Here is an 18,718-nt window from a genome sequence, read left to right as displayed (position 1 = left end):
ACACCCAATCCAGGTTTCCCGAGGGGGTGGGAGAGATTCAATGTTTGAGCCATCACCTGTTGCCTCCAGGGTGTACATTAGCAGGCAACTGGATGAGAAGCAGAGCTAGGACAAAAACCCAGGCATTGCCAGCAATGTGTCACTACATCCAATGTCTGTACCCAGTAGCTTTCTTACTTTTTTAAATTTTTATTTTGTTTTTACTGGAAAGGCAGATATACAGAGAAGAGGAGAGACAGAGAAGAAGACCTTATGTCTGATTATTCACTTTCCAAGAGCCACAATGGCTGGTGCTGAGCTGACTGAAGCCAGAAAACCAGATGCTCTTCCTGGTCTCTCAGGCAGGTGCAGGATCCCAAGGCCTTGGGCCATCCTTGATTGCTTTCCCAGGCCACAATAAGGGAGCTGGATGGGAAACGAGGCTGCTGGGATTAGAATCAGCGCCCATATGGGATCCTGGTGTGTGCAAAGCAAGGACTTAGCCACTAGGCTACTGCGCTGGGTCCAGCTTTCTTACTGTTTCTGGTGAACTTTGACATGTGTGAGACACGGGCTGTTTGCCTCCTCTCCCTGACTGCCAGTCAAAACAGAGTTCCACCATCTACAATTACCATATTGTAGGTCAAGCCCCAGCAATTTCAGTTCAGGCTAATACTTTTTGCTCTATTATGCTGCCACTTGAGACCTTTTAAGTGCTTTTATTGGTTTGTTTTCAGCAACTTTGAAGGAAATAAAGACTAATGTTCTTTCCAACAAAGAGAAAAATAGGAAAAAAAAAACTCCTTGAGAGCAGAAATGGCTTAATCCCAAATTTTGGAGTACAGAGGCATTCCCAACTACATTGTAATATTTTCCTCTAACAGATTTTCTTTGTGGTTTTTGGATAAGTGGAGATAATGTTGCGCATAATATTGTATATAGCACAGCAAGGGGGAGCCACCAAGTGACATGGCAGCATCCCATGTTGTCTGCTGTTTGCCCCACTGCACACCACTTCCCATCCAGCTCCTTGCTGTTGTGACTGGGAAGGCAGTGGGAGTTGGCCCACCTACCTGAGCTCCTGCCACCTGCCCAGGAAACTCAGAAGGAGTTCCAGACTCGAGATCTTGCATCTTCTGGTTCGTACTTCCCAAGGGGCCGTGATGGCCATGGCTGGGCCAGGCTGAAGCCAGGAGCCTGCAGCTTCCTCCAGGTCTCCCCCATGGGTACTTGAGTCATCCTCTGGTGCTTTCCCAAGCATATGAACAGGGAGCTGTATTGGAACTGGAGCAACTAGAGCTTGAACTGGCATCCGTGTGGGGTGCTGGCATCTTATGTTGGCCCCTAGCATTATATTTACCTTATTGAATTAATTTCTCAACAATTTATTTTTTTATCCTTTTGCATACGGAATTAATTTTATAGTTTCCTGTTTAGATTGTCTTTCTTAGTATATAGAAATGCAACTGATTTATGTTGATTTTGTATCTGCCTCTTTGCTGACATCATTTCTTAGGTGTGATAGGTGTGGGTTTTTGTTGTTTGTTTTGTTCTGGTAGAGTCTTGGGGGTTCCAGCTTATAGGGTAGGTCATCTGTGAATAGAGACAGTTTCACTTCTCCTGTTATAGTTCGAAGGCCTTCTACTTATTTTTTTTTTCTTGCCCAATTGCTGTGGCCAGATCTTCCAGTACTATATTAAATGGAAACAGTGAAAGTAAGTGACTTGGGCCTGGCTTGTCCAGTGGCTAAAGTCCTCACCTTGCACGCACCGAGATCCCATATGGGCAGGAGGCCCTGCTTTCCATCCATCTCCCTGCTTGTGGCCTGGCATAGCGGGAGAGGACAGCTGAAAGCCTTGGAACGATGCATTGTGTGGGAGACCTGGAAGAAGCTCCCGGCTCCTGGCTTTGGATTAGCTCAGCTCTGGCTATTGTGGGCACTTGGGGAATAAACCCGTGGGTGAAGGATCTTTGTCTCTCCTCCTCTCTGTAAATCTACCTTTCCAATAAGAATAGAATAAATCTTTTTTTTTTTTTAAATGGTCTCGAATCCTTGATTTTTCCTACTGTAAAAGCTGTATTTGTAGGGTCAGTACAGTGGTATAGCAAGCCAGTCTTGTGTCTGTGGTTCTGTTATCACATGCCAGCTGGCTCCATGTCCGAGCCAGATCCCTACTTATGACCTACTTATGAGCAGAGGATGACTCAAGTCTTCGGGCTTCTGCACCCACGTGGGAGACCCAGAAAGATGCTCCTGGCTTCAGATCAGCTCCAGCCATTGTGGCCATCTGGGGAGTGAACCAGGAAGTGTAGGATCTCTCTCTATATCTCCTTCTATATAAACTTTACCTTTCAGATAAAAATAAATAAATCTTTAAAATATTTTTTATTTATGGAAAGCTGTGTTGGTAGGAAGGCTCTATACTCATCTTGATATGTTTTGATTGTTTTCCCTTTAATTAACATTCAGTTGTGGATACTACCATTGTTCGGTACTGTTTGGGTATCCACTTTTTGCCCTTTTCCTCTAAGATGCTGTCTGGATAGTGTGCCACACGTGTTTTTTTTTTTTTTTAAGATTTATTTATTTTTTTGTTACAGAGTCAGATATACAGAGAGGAAGAGAGACAGAGAGGAAGATCTTCTGTCCGATGATTCACTCCCCAAGTGAGAGCAACAGCCAGTGCTGTGTAGATCCAGAGCCAGGATCCAGGAACCTCTTCCAGGTCTCCCACATGGGTGCAGGGTCCCAAGGCTTTGGGAAGTCCTCAACTGCTTTCCCAGGCCACAGGCAGGGAGCTGGATGGGAAGCGGAGCTGCTGGGATTAGAACCGGCGCCCATATGGGATCCCAGCGAGTTCAAGGCGAGGACTTTAGCCACTAGGCCACGGCTCTGGGCCCAACAGTGCTATTTTTAAAGAAAAGATTCATTTTATTTATTTGAAAACCATGGTTACAGAGAGATCTTCATTCATTGGCTGAATCCCCAAATGGTTGCATCGGCCGTGGCTAGACCAGACTGAAACCAGAAGCCAGAAGCTTCATCCACATCTCCTGTGTGCGTACATAGGACCTGGGCCATTTTCCTCTGCTTTCCCAGGCACATTAACAAGGAGCTGGATCAGAAGTGGAACAGGCAGGACTTGAATCAGTGCCCCTGTGGGATTTTAGAGCTACAAGCAGCAGTTTAATCCAGGATACTAACAATGCCAGCCTAGTGCTCTCCATTTTTAAAAATCTCAGTCAAAATGATATTTCAGGCCTGGCGTGGTGGCCTAGCCACTGGAGTCCCTCGCCTTGCACACACCGGGATCCCATATGGGGGCCGGTTCTAATTCCAGCACTCCCTGCTTCCCATCCAGCTCCCTGCTTGTGGCCTGGGAAGGCAATTGAGGACAGCCCAAAGTCTTGGGACCCTGCACCTGTGTGGCTGTGTGGAGGACCCAGAAGGGGCTCCTGGTTTCGCATTGGCTCAGCTCCAACCATAGCAGCTGCTTGGGGAGTGAATCATCAGATGGACGGACCTTGCTCTCTGTCTCTTCTCCTCTCTGTATATGACTTTCCAATAAAAATTTTAAAAAATGATATGTTGTTCTTTGGCTGGTTATTTCTGTTAGTGTTTGCCTAGTTTTCCACATGTGAGTGTGCCCTAGCATAACTGAAAAAAGTACCCATGTGTTCTGTTGGGCTTGAAATAAGCTTCTACATAAGTTTGTAGCTAAAAAGATTCTCTTTAGGACCAACCCCAGCTTGTCCTCTTGCAGGAAACCGTCCCCGGCAGTGGGCGTCTCCAGGCTCGGCTACAGCTCCCTGGCCCGTCACAAGTACATTCCACGGAGGGCGGTGCTCTATGTCCCCGGAAACGATGAGAAGAAAATCAAGAAGATTCCATCCCTGAAGGTGGACTGTGCGGTACTCGACTGTGAGGATGGTGTGGCTGCCAACAAGAAGGTGCTGGGTGTGGTTTCCTGGTGGGGGTGGGAGGAAATGGTTTGAAATGTGGTCACTTGTCTTGGTCATTCTTTGGAAAGACTTTGCCATCCTCATCGCTGGCTGATAAGAAACTTTGATGATGTCTTTATTGTTGGTTCTGAATGTGTATATTTGAGAGGCAGCAAGGGTCCTACCATATGATAACTTGAGGTAGAGGTGACCATGTAACTTAGAAAGAGGCAGTTTGGGCCGTGACATTTGCTAGCTTTGGTAAAGGAGTCTGCCATCCTAGTATGTATTGTTGAGATCAATAAAGTGCAATTAGGAATAGGTTTCTTCTTCTGACCTCCTTGCATGGAGTGGGACAAGTGCCAAGAAGAGAAGAGACAGTCTCCTGGGAGTGAATACCATATTCCTTCCTTAATTCAAAGGAAGCTCCGCATGGAACCAAGGGTTATTGGAACTCTGGCAGATCCCATGATCTGAGCAGATGAGTGAGTCTTAGAAAACACCCAACCTATAAAAAGCCTTCTGCTGGGCACTTGCGTAGTGGAGACTTTTTGTTTCATTCTATTTAACTTTGATTTCTAAATATTATTATTTTTTAAAATAATGAACATGCACTTGTTCAACAGTCAGGTGAGATGTATAAACCTTTGCAGTGACGATTTATGTTGATGTAAAACTTCTTTCAGCAAAACACGTTTCCCTTGTCCTAAGCTTCCCAGTCCCTCTGACAGGCAAGGTTGCACTGGGAATGGACAATGAGACTTGGGGACAGGGAGGGACCTTCTCTGGACTTGTCCCTGTCGGGGTGGTCTCTTCCTCGGGTGACCTGAAACACCATGACCGTACAGCATTCTGAGCTAATTGGTTTACTTGGAGCTTCGAGCAGACAAATACTGGCCTTCATTTTAGAGAAAGTTAATTTATTCTAGCATGAAACCAAGGCTTTCTGAAGTGTTTGGAAAAGGATTAGAATAAGGGTGTGTAATCTACCATGTGTCAAGGAAAATACAATTAATCTTCTTTCTCTCAGAGATTAAGGCAAGTAAGGCTTTTTATAAAAAAAAAAAAAAAAACGACATAACGTGATTCCAGTTTGCTCCCCTCCCAACACTCATGTCGAGTACACGCTGAAATTAGATGCTAAATTGTCACTGCAGTTCTGTGTGACCCAAGGCAATTCACTGTACTTCTGTGCCACAATTTCTTATCTGTTCTGTAGGGATGACAATATCTTCTTTTGTCAGGGGCAAGGATTACTATGAGAAGAAAGTTGACAAAGTGCCTGCGAGTAGCTTGATTTCCTTTAGGAAGTAGATTCGATAAGTCCTGTAGTAATCCTGATTAAAGTGGAGTTTATTTAAGAATTGTAGCATGGGGAGGCATCAGGTACCCTGATAAACTTCTAATCACATTTCTTGACAAATCTTAGGGCTGTCCTTCCGCACCGCCCTGAGGACGTTTCTAGCCTCCCAGGGGTGTTGGAAATATGGCCCGTGCCTGTGTAACATTTCCTTGTTTATCTGTTGGAGAAGCCACTGGGTTTAGGTGTGAGGCTTATGTGGGAGAAGGGGCGGGCAGAACCAATGGTGAGTGAGCTGGGCCTGCCGTCTTGTACTGCTTGTGGGCTGTTTTTTCTCTTAAAATATCTGACACCTAATTTCATCTTGTAAATTTCATTTCATAACCCTCTAGCCCGTTGAGATCTTTTTGGGTTTTGATTTCATCATCCGACATTTAGATCCTCTGAGAATTTGACAGGCTCACCGCAGGGAAATTTAACAGATTTTTGATGGGGGAGATAGGAGAGCTTGGAGCCAAGTGTCATACAAACATGTGCCACTAAAAACTCGTGTTTGAGTTTATTCAGCAAACATTCACATAGTGCTGGCGGAGCGGCGGCCACTGAACTTTGGCAACCCAAGGCGGTGTTCTGATACTTGTTCCTTCTCCAAATCATTTGGAGATACGACCATCTGGGGCCTCAAGATACAGAAAGGTCAAGGTTAAGGTTGTAAAAAATGCTGTGTGCATGGTCATTGGGTTGACTGGTTCTTCTCAAATCCAGTCCCTTCATGAGGAGCTAATGACTCTTTTTCAGGATACCTCCAGTGTACCTATCTGGGAATGACTTCTCAGGGCTGGTATTGTGGCATAGCAGGTAAAGCCACCTGGGACTTGGGCATCTGCCTTGGGTGCTGCTTCATGTCCCTACTGCTCGGCCTCCCACCAAGCTCACTGCTAATGGTCAGAGATGGCCTGTCCGTGTGGGTCCCTGCCACCTGCCTGGGCTGTGGTGGAGCGCCTGGCGCTGATTGGGCGCAACCCTGGCTTTTGTGTCCACTCGGAGAGTGACCCCATCCATGGCTTTCCCTCTCTCTGTAACACTGACTTCCAAACAGGCAGATAAATCTTAAAAAAAATAAAAATGAAAAAGAAGGAAATAACTTTTGAGAACTAAAGTAACTTATTGCTAAGAAAAAAAATGCATATTAAAATGTCCATTTCAAATGATGTAGCTGTAGTTTTTTCAGCTCTAAACTGTTACTGCCTAATTCTGCTTTCTTGGAATTATTAAATGTAATGCTTCATATCATTCTAAAATTAAAAAAACCACATTTCATTTACTTGTTCCTATAGAGTGGATTTATAATGAAAACATTTTTCTCCAAGCAGTTTGTAAGTGCATAGCACCTTCCAGGAAGGCTCTAATCCTATCCTGTTAATCCAATTGCTGTTGAAGTGGCTCCTTCAGTGTCAGGGCGTCACAGCCAGCTCATTTCCCCTGGCATGGAAGATGGAAGCCCTCCCGGCCTGTCTTCACCTGCCCTTGGTCATATGCACGGGGAGGTGTGAGCCGTCCAGCCGCAGCGTGATAGAGCACAGTGGGGCGGGGTGAGCCGAGAAGGTAGGGAGAAGTGGCGGAGATGGAGGCAGAATGCCGGCTACCTCACTGCAGTAAACAGTGTTCTTGATGTGTAAGTTTTAAATATGTAAGATTTTAAAAATATTTAGAGTTAAATAAATCCTGAGGGCTTTTTCACCTCAGCACCATGGCAGGCTGGAGAGATACAAAGACGGTTACTGGTCCCCAGTCCAGAATAGTCGTGCACTGGCAGCGAGACAGGCCGGAGGGTGAACGGTGAGATCCAGCAGGAGTGGATCTTTATGTTGTCCTTTGGCTCTAGATATTTCTTAAATGTGATTTTAATTGGTGCTTTGCGTGAACCATGAAAAAAACGAATGCTTCACAAACTATTGTAACGGATCAATTTGATTATTTTTATGTTTGCTTTGCTCCAGTTTTCTTCCTTTCTTTGTTTAAAAAGCTCCACTATATTTTTTTTTAAGATTTATTTATTTTTATTGCAAAGTCAGATATACAGAGAGGAGGAAAGACAGAAAGGTAGATCTTTTGTCTATTGATTCACTCCCAAAGTGGCTGCAATGGCTGGAGCTAAGCCAATCTGAAGCCAGGAGCCTGGCGCCTCTTCGGGGTCTCCCACGCAGGTGCAGGGTCCCAAGGCTTTGGGCCATCCTCCACTGCTGGAGTCCAGCTCCAGCTGAGTTCAGAGCTTGGGAAGGGTGTGGAATCAGCGATAAAGAAAGACACGGACACTGTCACTTGGTGTGCTCTCGCAACAGCTCAAGAAGAAGCTGTCCTTTTTATTTACTCAGACACATTACAAACCTCTACACAAACAACTAATTGTTCTATTTTTACTTCAAGACTAAGAGGGCAGGTACAGACATTTGGTCACTCCGTCTGCACTTCAGGGCTAAGCAGGTGCCCCTAAAGATAATTCTGCAAAATACCGTATTCATATTCTTCAAAGCAAGCCATTATTCATTCTTCAGTAGTAGCCATGGAGCGACAGCCAGGACTGCAAGGCCAAGGCACATGCGATCACCTGCTAATCAGTATTATATTCCTACCACATTTCTATTTCTACAATTCACCCATTATTTGATGGGAAAATAGGTTATAAGGGAAAACACGTAAAATGCAAGACAAAAGTTTCAAATATTAAATTCCCCTACAACTATAGGCTCTACAACCTAATAAACAATAAAACAATCATTAAAAGCATATTTCCTTAATAAAAGCATCCTTAATTCCTCTAGCTAAAAATTATAAAAGCAGCTAAAATAGTTACATTTTCCATGCTCCAAAAAAAAATTGCAAAGATAGGCTAGCCTTTGAGATAACAATAACTATATTGCCATGGCAGTTTCAGCTCTCCCATCACTTGCATTAATATTTAGGATATTTATCATGTCCTCTTCCAGAGGGTGTGCTGTATGTCTGGGCCAGATTCTGAGGCAATGGTTAGCACACAATAAGGTGTCCAGAAATGGCATGGGCTTGATTGTGCTCCTGTGTGTAAATTGTCAAAGGCCCTCTCACCAAGACATTATCAGTGCCATTAACTCTCAAGCTCACATTGGTTGCAAAAGCCATCTCACGGGGCAAACAACACTGCCTCAATAGGTTACAGAATTCCTGGTGGGCTGCTTGAGTGTCCGTGCAAACAGGGGGTTAAACAGCGTCAACGTGGTCAGAGAGAAATCCGCCGGGTCCTGCCAGTCAGGGGAGCTGTTCTCTTCACACTTTTGTGCCATCCACACCTGCTGCACGGACCCCAGCACTCCGCTGCTTTCCCAGTCCACAAGCAGGAAGCTGGATGGGAAGTGGAGATGCCAGGGTTAGAACCGGCGCCCTTCTGGGATCCTAGTGTGTGTAATAGGAGGACTTTAGCCACTAGGCTACAATGCCGGGCCCCAGGGCACTACTTTTTAAGATACAAAAAAAATTAAATTGTTAGAAAAAAATTAAATGATGCTGGGTTGTCAGAACAGTCTCAAATGCTGTAGAAGTCTCTAGACTTAACTCTCCACGGTGCACTCTCTTACATGGCATGGTCAGGTTTTATGGACGAAGAGTGGGCCACAGACCACACTTGGAGTAGCAAAGACTTTGAGCTTCAATTTTGGCATTTTAAAAAAATCCTTTATTTTTTGGCGTGTAGTGCAATAGTGACTAGAAAATGTAGTGTGAATCTCATTCTTTGGAACGCGCTGTACCACTTCATGGGCTTGTGTCTGAGACAGTTGTAAAAATGTTCCATGGACTTAAAGTATGCTTTCTATTTCCTAGCTGCAGCGTTCTGAATACTTTTCCATTTGACTAAGATTGTTAATTATGCTGCTCATGTGTGCAAATTTTTATGAATGTTCATCTGCTTGATGTATCAGCAATTAGGAGGCTAACTGAAATCTACACCTCAGGGGATAATATGCCAGTTTTTTTTCCTCTCTCTTTTTCAAAGATTTATTTATCTATTGGAAAGGCAGAGTTACAGAGAGGAGGAGTGGAGAGAGCAAGAGATATATCTTCCATCTGTTGGTTCACTTCCCAAATGGATGCAGTGGCCAGGCCTGGGTCAGGAGCCAAGAACTTCTTTCAGGTTTCCAGTTTGGGTGCAGGGGCCCAAGCACTTGGTCCATCTCTCTCTCTCTCTCTCATTTTTTTTTTAAGATTTATTTATTTTTATTGGAAAGGTGGATATACAGAGAAGAGGAGAGACGGAGAGGAAGATCTTCCTTCCAATGGTTCACTCCTCAAGTGACTGCAACGGCTTGTACTGTGCTGATCTGAAACCAGGAGCCAGGAGGTCTTCCGGGTCTCCCACACAACTGCAGGGTCCCAAAGCTTTGGGCCATCCTCAACTGCTTTCCCAGGCCGCATGCAGGGAGCTGGATGGGAAGCAGGGCTGCTGGGATTAGAACCGGCGCCCATATGGGATCCCAGCACGTGCAAGGTGAGGATCTTAACCACTACGCTATCACGCTGGACCCTTGGTCCTTCTCTTTATTGACAAGGAGCTGGACCAGAAGTGGGACAGTCAGGACATAGACCCATGAGGGATGCTGGTAGATGGTGACATTGCTTGCCATGTCACAGCAGGTACACTGCTGGTAGTTTGAGCTTGTGTTAATAGATTTAAAATGATTATGTCTTGCTGGTATTATGGAATCAGATCTCTGTTCTCCCAATAAAACTTTTTGCTATGAAGTTTATGTGATTCAGTTTTCATCCATTTGCTTTCAGTTTTTCATATGTTTATGGTTTATATATGCCTCTTACTGTTTTTAATTTAATTTTTAAAATTGTGTTTGAAAGAGTTACAGAGATGTGGAGAGCCACAGAGAGAGCTGGTCTGTTGGTTCACTCCTTAGATGGCTGCAGTGGCCAGGGCTGGACCTTCGACCAGGGTCCAGGAGCTTCTTCTGAGTCTCCTATGTGGGTGGCAGGAGCTTAAGCACTTGCTTTTGTTGGCTTTACCTGTTATGCCAAAGCAGTAGCCCCACTGTTAACATTTTTTAAAATCTTATTTCCATTTATCTGAAGGTCAGGACAACAGAGAGGGAAGAAGAGAGGGGAGAGGGTGGCAGTGAAGGTGAGAGAGAGAGAGAGAGAGAGAGAGCGCTCTTGAGAGAGATTCCATTTGGTTTGATCTTCAAATGCTTGCAAGAGCCACAGCTGTGCTAGGCTGAAGTACAAGCCTGGGTCTCCATGCAGGTGTCCACATGGCTGGCAGAGACCAAGCATGGAGCCATCATGTAGTGCCTCGTGGGGTGCTCCTAGCAGGATGCTAGATCAGAAGCAGAGCAGTTGGGACCCCAGGGTGGGCTGCAGATATCTCAAGTGGTGGCTTATCTCAATGCACCACAATGCCTACGCCTCATTTAAAGTTCTACCTCTGTGAATAATCTTTGTCTTCGAACTGGAACATTCTTTTTATTTATATATTTAAAAAAATTTTTTTTTTATTGGAAAGGCGGATATACAGAGAGGAAGATCTTCCATCCGATGATTCTCTCCCCAAATGAGCGCAACGGCCGATACTATGCCGATCCAAAGCCAGGAGCCAGGAACTTCTTCCAGGTCTCCCACGCGGGTGCAGGGTCCCAAAGCCTTGGGCCGTCCTCGACTGCTTTTCCAGGCCACAGGCAGGGAGCTGGAAGGGAAGCGGGGCCACCAGGATAGAACTGGTGCCGGCCCATGGAACGTTGTTTTTAATGTGATCACTAACAAGTTTAGATTTAATTGTATTATTATGTTTTGTCATTTTTTCCCTTTGTGTGTTTTTTTTTTTTTCATTTTTCTAGCCTCTTAAAATGGGCTTTTTTGGTTTATTTTCTTAGCCCTTGTTTTCCTCTTGGTTTAAAAGTTATGATTGGGCCCGGCGCGGTGGCACAAGTGGTTAAGGTCCTCGCCTTGCACGCCCAGGATCCCATATGGGCACCAGTTCTATCCCTGCAGCCTCGCTTCCCTTCCAGCTCCTTGGCTGTGACCTGGGAGAGCAGTCGAGGACGGCCCAAAGCTTTGGGACCCTGTACTCGCGTGGGAGACCTGGGAGAGGCTCCTGGCTTCGGATCGGCATAGCATCAGCCGTTGCGCTCACTTGGGGAGTGAATCATCGGACGGAAGATCTTCCTCTCTGTCTCTCCTCTCTGTATATCCGCCTTTCCAATAAAAAAAATAATAATAAAAATAAATCTTTAAAAAAATAAATAAAAGTTATGATTATATTTTTCATTTTAAAATAATGCTTGGAAATATTTCTGCAAAGAGACGAGTGCTGTTTTTCTTTCTTCTCTTTTTATTTTTAAAAGTTTATTTGTTTATTTTAAAGGCAGAGTTAGGGAGAGACAAACATCTTTCATCTGCTGAATCACTCCTTAAGTGGCCACAGTGGCTGGAGCTGGGCAGGTGCAAGGCCGAGAGCCAGGAGCTTCTCCCGGGTCTCCATGTGCATGCAGGGGCCAAATTACTTGGGCTGTCCTTTGCTGCTCTCCCAGGCACACTAGCAGGAAGCTGGTCAGAAGTGGAGCATCTGGGATTCAAACCAGGACCCGTATGAGATGCTGATATTACAGACAGTGACTTTTACTGGCTATGTCATAGTACCAGCCCCTATATTTCTAATTTGTATTAGTTATCCCTGAAATATTACGAAGCACACTTAGCAGCCTAAAATTAGTCTGTGTCTTTGTGGACTGCACAAGCGAACTGGAAAAGTTTAAGTCCAAGCATTTCTCATGAGAAGTGAATGGTTTCTGCCTTCTATTTTAGTTATCTGTTTAACACCATCTATTTCACGTTGCTGTGATTAGTTTTCACATGTGCAATACTTATTTTGATTAGCCTACAGGTTTTGCCACTTTCTTTGCCGCCTCTCAGAGTTTTTATCTGGGGTCAGCTTTCTGCTGAGGAGCATGCTGCAGAATTCCCCTGGGGTAACACTGGCTGCTGGTAGACACTCAGTTTTGTTCATTTGAAGATGTCTCCATGGGCCCAGCCTTATGGTGGTACAGGTAAAGGTGCTGCCTGTGACACCAGAGGACCATACGTGTGCTGATTCCTGTCCCAGCTGCTCCACTTCCCATCTGGCTTCTTGCTAATGTGTCTGGGGAAGGTACCCGAGGACAGCCCGCATGTTTGGGCCCCTGCCACACATTTGGAACACCTGATGATGCTCCTGGCTCCTGGCTTTGTTGTGGCCCAGACATGGCCATGGCAGCCACCCAGGGAGTAAGTAGCAAATAGAAGATTCTCTCTTTCTTGCACTCTTTAACTCTGACTTTCAAATAAATAAGCAAATCTTTGAAAATATCTTTATTGTTTGGCTCAGTGCAGAAATATAGATTAACAATTATTTCAAAACTTCAAAGATATTCCTTTGTTTTCTGGTTATTGTTATTGCTATTACAAGCTCCAGTGTCAGTCCAAAAAGTAGGCTTTTTATGTTCTTCGGTTGATTTTAGGATGTTTTTAATCTTTGGTATATTTAATTTTACTAAAATATGACTCGTTACAGAGTTTTTGCTTGGTGTAAGCTCTGTTGGTTGCACTTCTCTGTCTTGTGGAGATTCTGCTCTCTGTCAATCTTTGCTGTTCTCAGCGATCCCTGTTAGCGCCTGTTGGAGAGTATCTCATTCTATCCTCTGTATGTCTTAAACATCTTCTGATTGTTCGCGTCTCCTTGTCTCTCTGTCACATCCTGGGTTAGTTCTTCATCCTTCATTTCTAATTTCCCAGTCTCTCTTCAGTTGCATCTAATCAGTTTTTAATTTCCATGTTTGGAAGCCCTGTTTCTTGTGCCAAATCTTGCTGGTATACTCTAAATCAGATAATCCCAGTATTGGAGATCCAAATAACTTTGTATTGTTACTGCTGATGTTTAAGGATGGCTTCCTGTACTGACTAGAACTCATGCAGGGGGATCCTCGGGGAATAGACGGATTTCCTGGTGTCTGCTCCTGCTGGGTGCCAGGGATATTACTGGTCTGGGAGTTTCTGCTTCTCCTCTCTAACCTTGTAAAGAATCTGAAGGCTAAATATTCTGGTACTAGGTCTGGTTCAAGGCATTTGAGTCTCAGTTTTCTCCTTTTTTTTTCTCATCCCTCACAAATCAGAATTTGACTAGCTATTTTTGCCTTATGTTGGTTTCTGGAAACGTTCCTGACAGTTTTACGAGCCGAGGGATGCATTAAAAAGTACCTCTGTTGAACTGTGTCCACTGTTTGGGGAAATGTGGTCTACCATATTGCCAGGAGCAAAGTACCCATCTTGGAAAAAAAAAACCAACCCAAAAACATTTTGAAAACAAAATTTTAAATAGCCCCAAATTCTTTTTTTTACAAAAGATCAAATCATTATACAATGAAGCAAGCCCCTAGCCATAACTCCCCTCCCCCTCTGTTGCTTCTGGTGTCCTATTGCCTTGGAACACTGCATTTTCTGCAATTTCGGCATCATAGATTGATGCCCTGTAGGGGCAGTGCCTCCCCCCACTCTCCCAGCACGTGTGAGCCTTGCTCCTCCCCTAATTGTTGGCTTGCGTTTGTGTTGTAAGTTTGGTGAGATTAGTAGCTGTGGTGTAAAAGGTGAGGGTGTGGTAATAAACGGATGACTCCCTGTTCTGCCCTTCCCATCGTCTTCTGTGCAGGTGGGAGTCATTAACCAAGTCTTTTCTGGTTAACCACAACTTTACCAACGCCCCTTCTGACCGCACCAGGAGCCCATCGGTTTGTCAGCTCTCTCCCACCGCCCTGGAAACCTTCCCCTGAGGGACGCTCTGCTTTCTGCCTCGGCCGACTTTTCGGTTCTGGGTGTCTGCGTGTTTGGACGCTGCGCCTGTCCAGTTCTGCAGAGGTTTGCAGGACAGGCCCCGCCTGCCAGTTGTGAAGCTGCGAAGCAATTTGTGACCCTAATCCTGTTTCCCTTATCTGGTTTGTAACAAGCAGGGGCGTGTCGGGAGTTTATGGTCTGAGGGCCCCACACAGACCCCTCAGGAAGCCAAGAGCTGGCGCTGAGTTGGCATTCCAGGAAGGCCCCTGGGCTAATGAGGCCTGAGATGTCACCTGTGGGCAATTTAATTGGACACCAGTAACCAGCTCAGTGGAGAGGCTGGGAGGCTTGGCAACAGAAAATGCCATTTAAATTTCCCCCATTTTGACACTATCTAGCCAGGAAACTTAAATCCCATAACCTCGGGAGCCTGTTTCCTTAATCTGTCCCATGAGGTTGGTGATAATGAAACACACACCACCCCCCACAGAGCCAGTTGGGGGGCAAAGCAGAGGTGCACTTTGCAAGCCCTGGAGTGCTGGATAAACAGTGGCACTTTGTTTTTCTGTGTTTTTTCCCTTTCCTTTTTTTTTTTTTTTTTTTAAGCAGCAGTGTCATTTTTAAAGAGATAAGGCTTAGAAAATTCAGGGCAGAAGGGAGAGTTGGCATGTTCCCTAAAGTGTGTTTTAGTGTGAAAGCTCCACCAGAAGGCCAGGCCGACTTGGGAGCCAGGTTCTGACTCACGTCTTGGCCTCGCAGTGTGAACTTCAGCACATTGTTCTCTGCCTCTTTGCCTCAGTTTCCTCAGTTGCCAAATGGGAGTATGAAGGTGCAAACAGTACTGCACCTCCCAGGTTAGGACTGACTGGGTTGCTATGTACAAAGTGCTTGGAATGGGCCTACTCTGAACGCATGCTCAGTGAGTGGTAAACAGGGACACGGCCCCGGTCTTAGCCGTCCTCCAGGCCAAGGCTCCGGCAGCCTTAGCGCAAGTCTCTAGTAACTGCTTCGCGGCCCAAGGTTTACTGGTGGTGATTAATTAATGCCCCATGCCTGACTCCCACATGGTAATGTATTGGGCAGGTCAGTTTTTCCTCTAATACCGTAGCTAGTATGCCAGTTTTGCTACTTTTTAAAAAAGATTGATTTGTTTGACTTAAAAAAGTGACAGACAGACAGAGATCTTCCATTCACTGGTTCATTCCCCAGATGGTCAAAACAACTAGAACTGGGCTGACCTGAAGCTGAGAGCCAGGAGCTTCTTCTGGGTCTCCCACTTGGGTGCAGGGTCCCAAGACCTTGGGCCATCCTCTGCTACTTTTCCAGGCCACAAGCAGGGAGCTGGATGGGAAGGAGTGCGGCTGAAACTGGAACTGGTGCCCATGTGGGATGCTGGTGCTGCAGTCAGAAGACTGACTTGTTATGACACCATGCTAGCTCCCTAGTTTGCCATTTGTAAGAGATCTGTCTCTGTTACATAAAATCTCTGTCTCTTTTGAAATATAAAGCACCTCATGGATTTGCATGTCATCCACGAGCAGGGAACAGGACAATCTTCCCTGAGTTGTCCAGTTTTAGTGTTACCAAACTGAGATAGAGAGAGGGACAGTTTGAGACCTCCCATGTACTGATTCACTGCGCACGTGGTCACCACGGGCAGGGATGGGCCAGGCAAAAGCTAGGACTATGGAACTTCATCCAGTCCTTTCACCCATGAGCCCCAAGCACAGATTCTAGATATAGAGAAGTACTACTTTTCCATTCACTTGCCCTTGCAGATTTTTTTTTGAATAGTTCAAGGATAGAAACAGCTCCTTTAGAAATCAGCCCCCTACCCCCACTGCCACTGGAAACCAGAGAAAATTCTTTTTTTTTTTTTTAAGATTTATTTATTTATTTTGGAAAGTCACATATACAGAGAGGAAGATCTTTCATCCCCAAGCAGCCACAATGGCTGGAGCTGAGCTGATTTGAAGCCAGGAGCGAGGAGCTTCTTCTAGGTTTCCCACAAAGGGTGCAGAGTCCCAAAGCGTTGGGTCATCCTCGGCTACTTTTCCAGGCCACAAGCAGGGAGCTGGATGGGAAGTAGAGCTGCTGGGACATGAACCAGAGCCCATATGGGATCCCAGCACATGCAAGGCAAGGCCTTTAGCCACTAGGCTACCCTGCCAGGCCTGAGAAAATTCTTTATTGAGCTGTTAAGCAATAGAAATTTGCTTTGCATTTCTTTATAGTAAACTTTCTAAAAACTGGAACCAGCATTGTGGCATAGCAAAGTAAGCCTCTGCCTGTGACCCTGGCATCCTGTGTGAGTGTTGCTTCCAGTCTTGGCTGCTCCACTTCCAGTCAGCTCCCTGATAACGTTCCTGGAGAAGCAATCCAAGATGGCCCAAGTAGTTGGGTTCCTGCCACCCAGCTCGGGGACCCAGATGCTCTGGCTCATGGTTAGCTGTTCTTGCCATTTGGAGAGTGGATTGATGAGTGGAAGATGATCTCTTTTTTTGGTCTCTGTCTCCCTGACTTTATCTCTCTTTCTCCCTCTCTGTAATTCTGACTTTCAAATAAATACATCTTTTTGTACCAAAAAACTTCGTTCATTGATTTTTTGTATTTGTCTGTTTGAGAGAAGGGGAGGCAGACATGCACCTCCCTACTGCTTGTTCACTCTTTAGATCAGCCAGAAGCCCAGAAATCGGTTGGAGTCTCCCGTGTGGGTAGCAGCGACCCAAATACTTGAGCCAGCACCTGCTGCCTCCCAGGGTGTGTACACTAGCAGGAAGCTGCACCGAGGCGCCCAGAAGTGGGATGGAGGTGTCCCAAATGCACCCCCTAGCACCGGGCCAAGTGCAGCCCTCCTGTCCCTTCCCTTGAGATTGCACTTCTGGGCCAGGTGCTTGAGCAGCTTTCAGAAGAAAGGGTGTGAACAAAAGGCAACAAAGGCAACAGGGAGGGGCGGGGAGCTCCAGGGCAGCCCAGGACTGGTCTGTGCCCTGAATGAGAAGTGTCCCTCTTGGGGGACACCTGTGGGTGGGAGGAGTTGGGGTGCCAGGAGAGAACAGCAGCCACCCTCCCCGGAGTTGTCCTGGTGAGTGCCCCTCTCAGCCACCTGCCCCCTGTGTCAGAGGGCCCAAGGCTCGCAGGAGAGCTTCAGTGCCAGTTGCCCTCGACCAGGAAAAGCAAGAGGAAGCTGTTTGCCTTCTGAGAACAGTGCAGACATAAGCGGTGCCCTGCCTTTCTCCTGTCTCCCTCCATCCCAGGGATCTGGACCTGGGGAGGCATGAAGAAGGATTGGCAACAGTAGAGGAGACAGAAGTGGAGGGAGGACTGTGCCACTCTATGTCTATGGACGACCCATTCCTGGGTGCCTCCTTCCCTGGCGACAGCCCCTCTCTTGGCTCCTCTGTTCCATCACCTGTGTGAGCTGCTTGTGAAGCAGCAGCAAACCTCCAGTGTGCTTGTTGGCTTGATCCTGCTCTCAGTTAATGGCCATATGAGTTCCTGCCTTTGATAGCCAGGCAGAGGGATGATCTGTTCCCATCCTGAGCAAATATGCTCCCATATGCATTTCCTCCTTGCATCCATGTAAACACACACACACACACACACACACACACACACACACACACACACACACACACACTCACCAGTGCCACCCCAACTTGTAAATTCCTTGACTGAAGGGGTGCCCACAGGGTCAGAGGCCCATGGTGGCTGTACACGGGCAGGCATGTGGTGCCAATTCCTCTTCTGGGGGCGTGGAATTAGGATGGAAAGGCTCCTTGCCCAGCTGCTTGCTTTTATTCAAAGACTCAAGAGCTTGGGCGATTTCTTCAGTAGGTGCTGGGTATCTGTGAGTCTTTTGGGGTGATATCACGGGCTGAACTGTGCTCAGGAACTCCATAAGGTCGTTTTGATTGTTCAAGGTTCTGATCTCAAACCAGGTTTTCACAAAAGTAGGCAGGTGTTTTCAGTCTTTCATTAATCCCTTTCTGCCCTTAAATAACCTGTCCCTCTTTTGAGTAATTGTTAGAAAATAAGAAAACCAAACAATCTTTTTTTTCTCTTGCATTTTTTCCCTTTCAAACCAGACATGTTCTTAATGCAAAGATTCAAGTATTTCTATTAGGGTCATAATAGTCAGCAATTTCCAGTTAATGAGCTCAACAAAGTCTTTCTACAAAGAGACGTGGGCTTTAAATGGCCAGTTATTTCCTTTCCTGCAATTTCTAGGAATCCAATTAAGTAAAAACCGAGTATGATGTATAATATGATATATCTGACTATGTTTAAAAGCTCAAGCCTGGGCAATAAAATGTATCTTTGAGCTAGCTTAAAATTAACACTTAAAGAACAGAGAGCTAAGAATCTGGCTTAAGGAATCCGAAGTGTCATTAACATGGACGCTGGAGCCATTTCCTCCCACGTGAAATAAAAGAATGTGGAGACCACAGTCAGCATCATTAAGCTTAATGCACTTACTTCTGCCTTAGCTACTAATTGAAAGTCCTCCCCTTCTTTATTTTAATATTGGCACCAAGTCGGAGGGTAATGCTCACAAAATAAACCCAAAAGGTTTGATGTTGCTGAAGAACTAAGTGTAAGGGTTCTTTAGGAAGCTTGTGGAGGACTTCCTGGAGGTGGACATCTTGGGAAAATTCCTTT

At 45.7% G+C, this 18,718-nt stretch overlaps 1 protein-coding gene across 1 annotated transcript in view; it reads left to right on the top strand.

Annotated features, from left to right (window-relative positions):
* CLYBL (citramalyl-CoA lyase) overlaps nt 1-18,718 on the top strand; it is a 101,077-nt gene that overhangs the window by 2,176 nt on the left and 80,183 nt on the right. Inside the window, exon 2 of the mRNA XM_040991540.1 lies at nt 3,744-3,930. Coding sequence (XP_040847474.1) covers nt 3,744-3,930 — 187 coding nt within the window. The remainder of the gene's footprint in view (nt 1-3,743; nt 3,931-18,718) is intronic.

The sequence above is a fragment of the Ochotona curzoniae genome, unplaced genomic scaffold (genome assembly GCF_017591425.1).
Source record: "Ochotona curzoniae isolate NIBS_2020 unplaced genomic scaffold, NIBS_Ocur_1.0 contig_64, whole genome shotgun sequence".
Taxonomy (NCBI): domain Eukaryota; kingdom Metazoa; phylum Chordata; class Mammalia; order Lagomorpha; family Ochotonidae; genus Ochotona; species Ochotona curzoniae.
The sequence above is the reverse complement of the archived record's forward strand: the minus strand, read 5'-3'. Positions and strand labels throughout refer to the sequence as shown.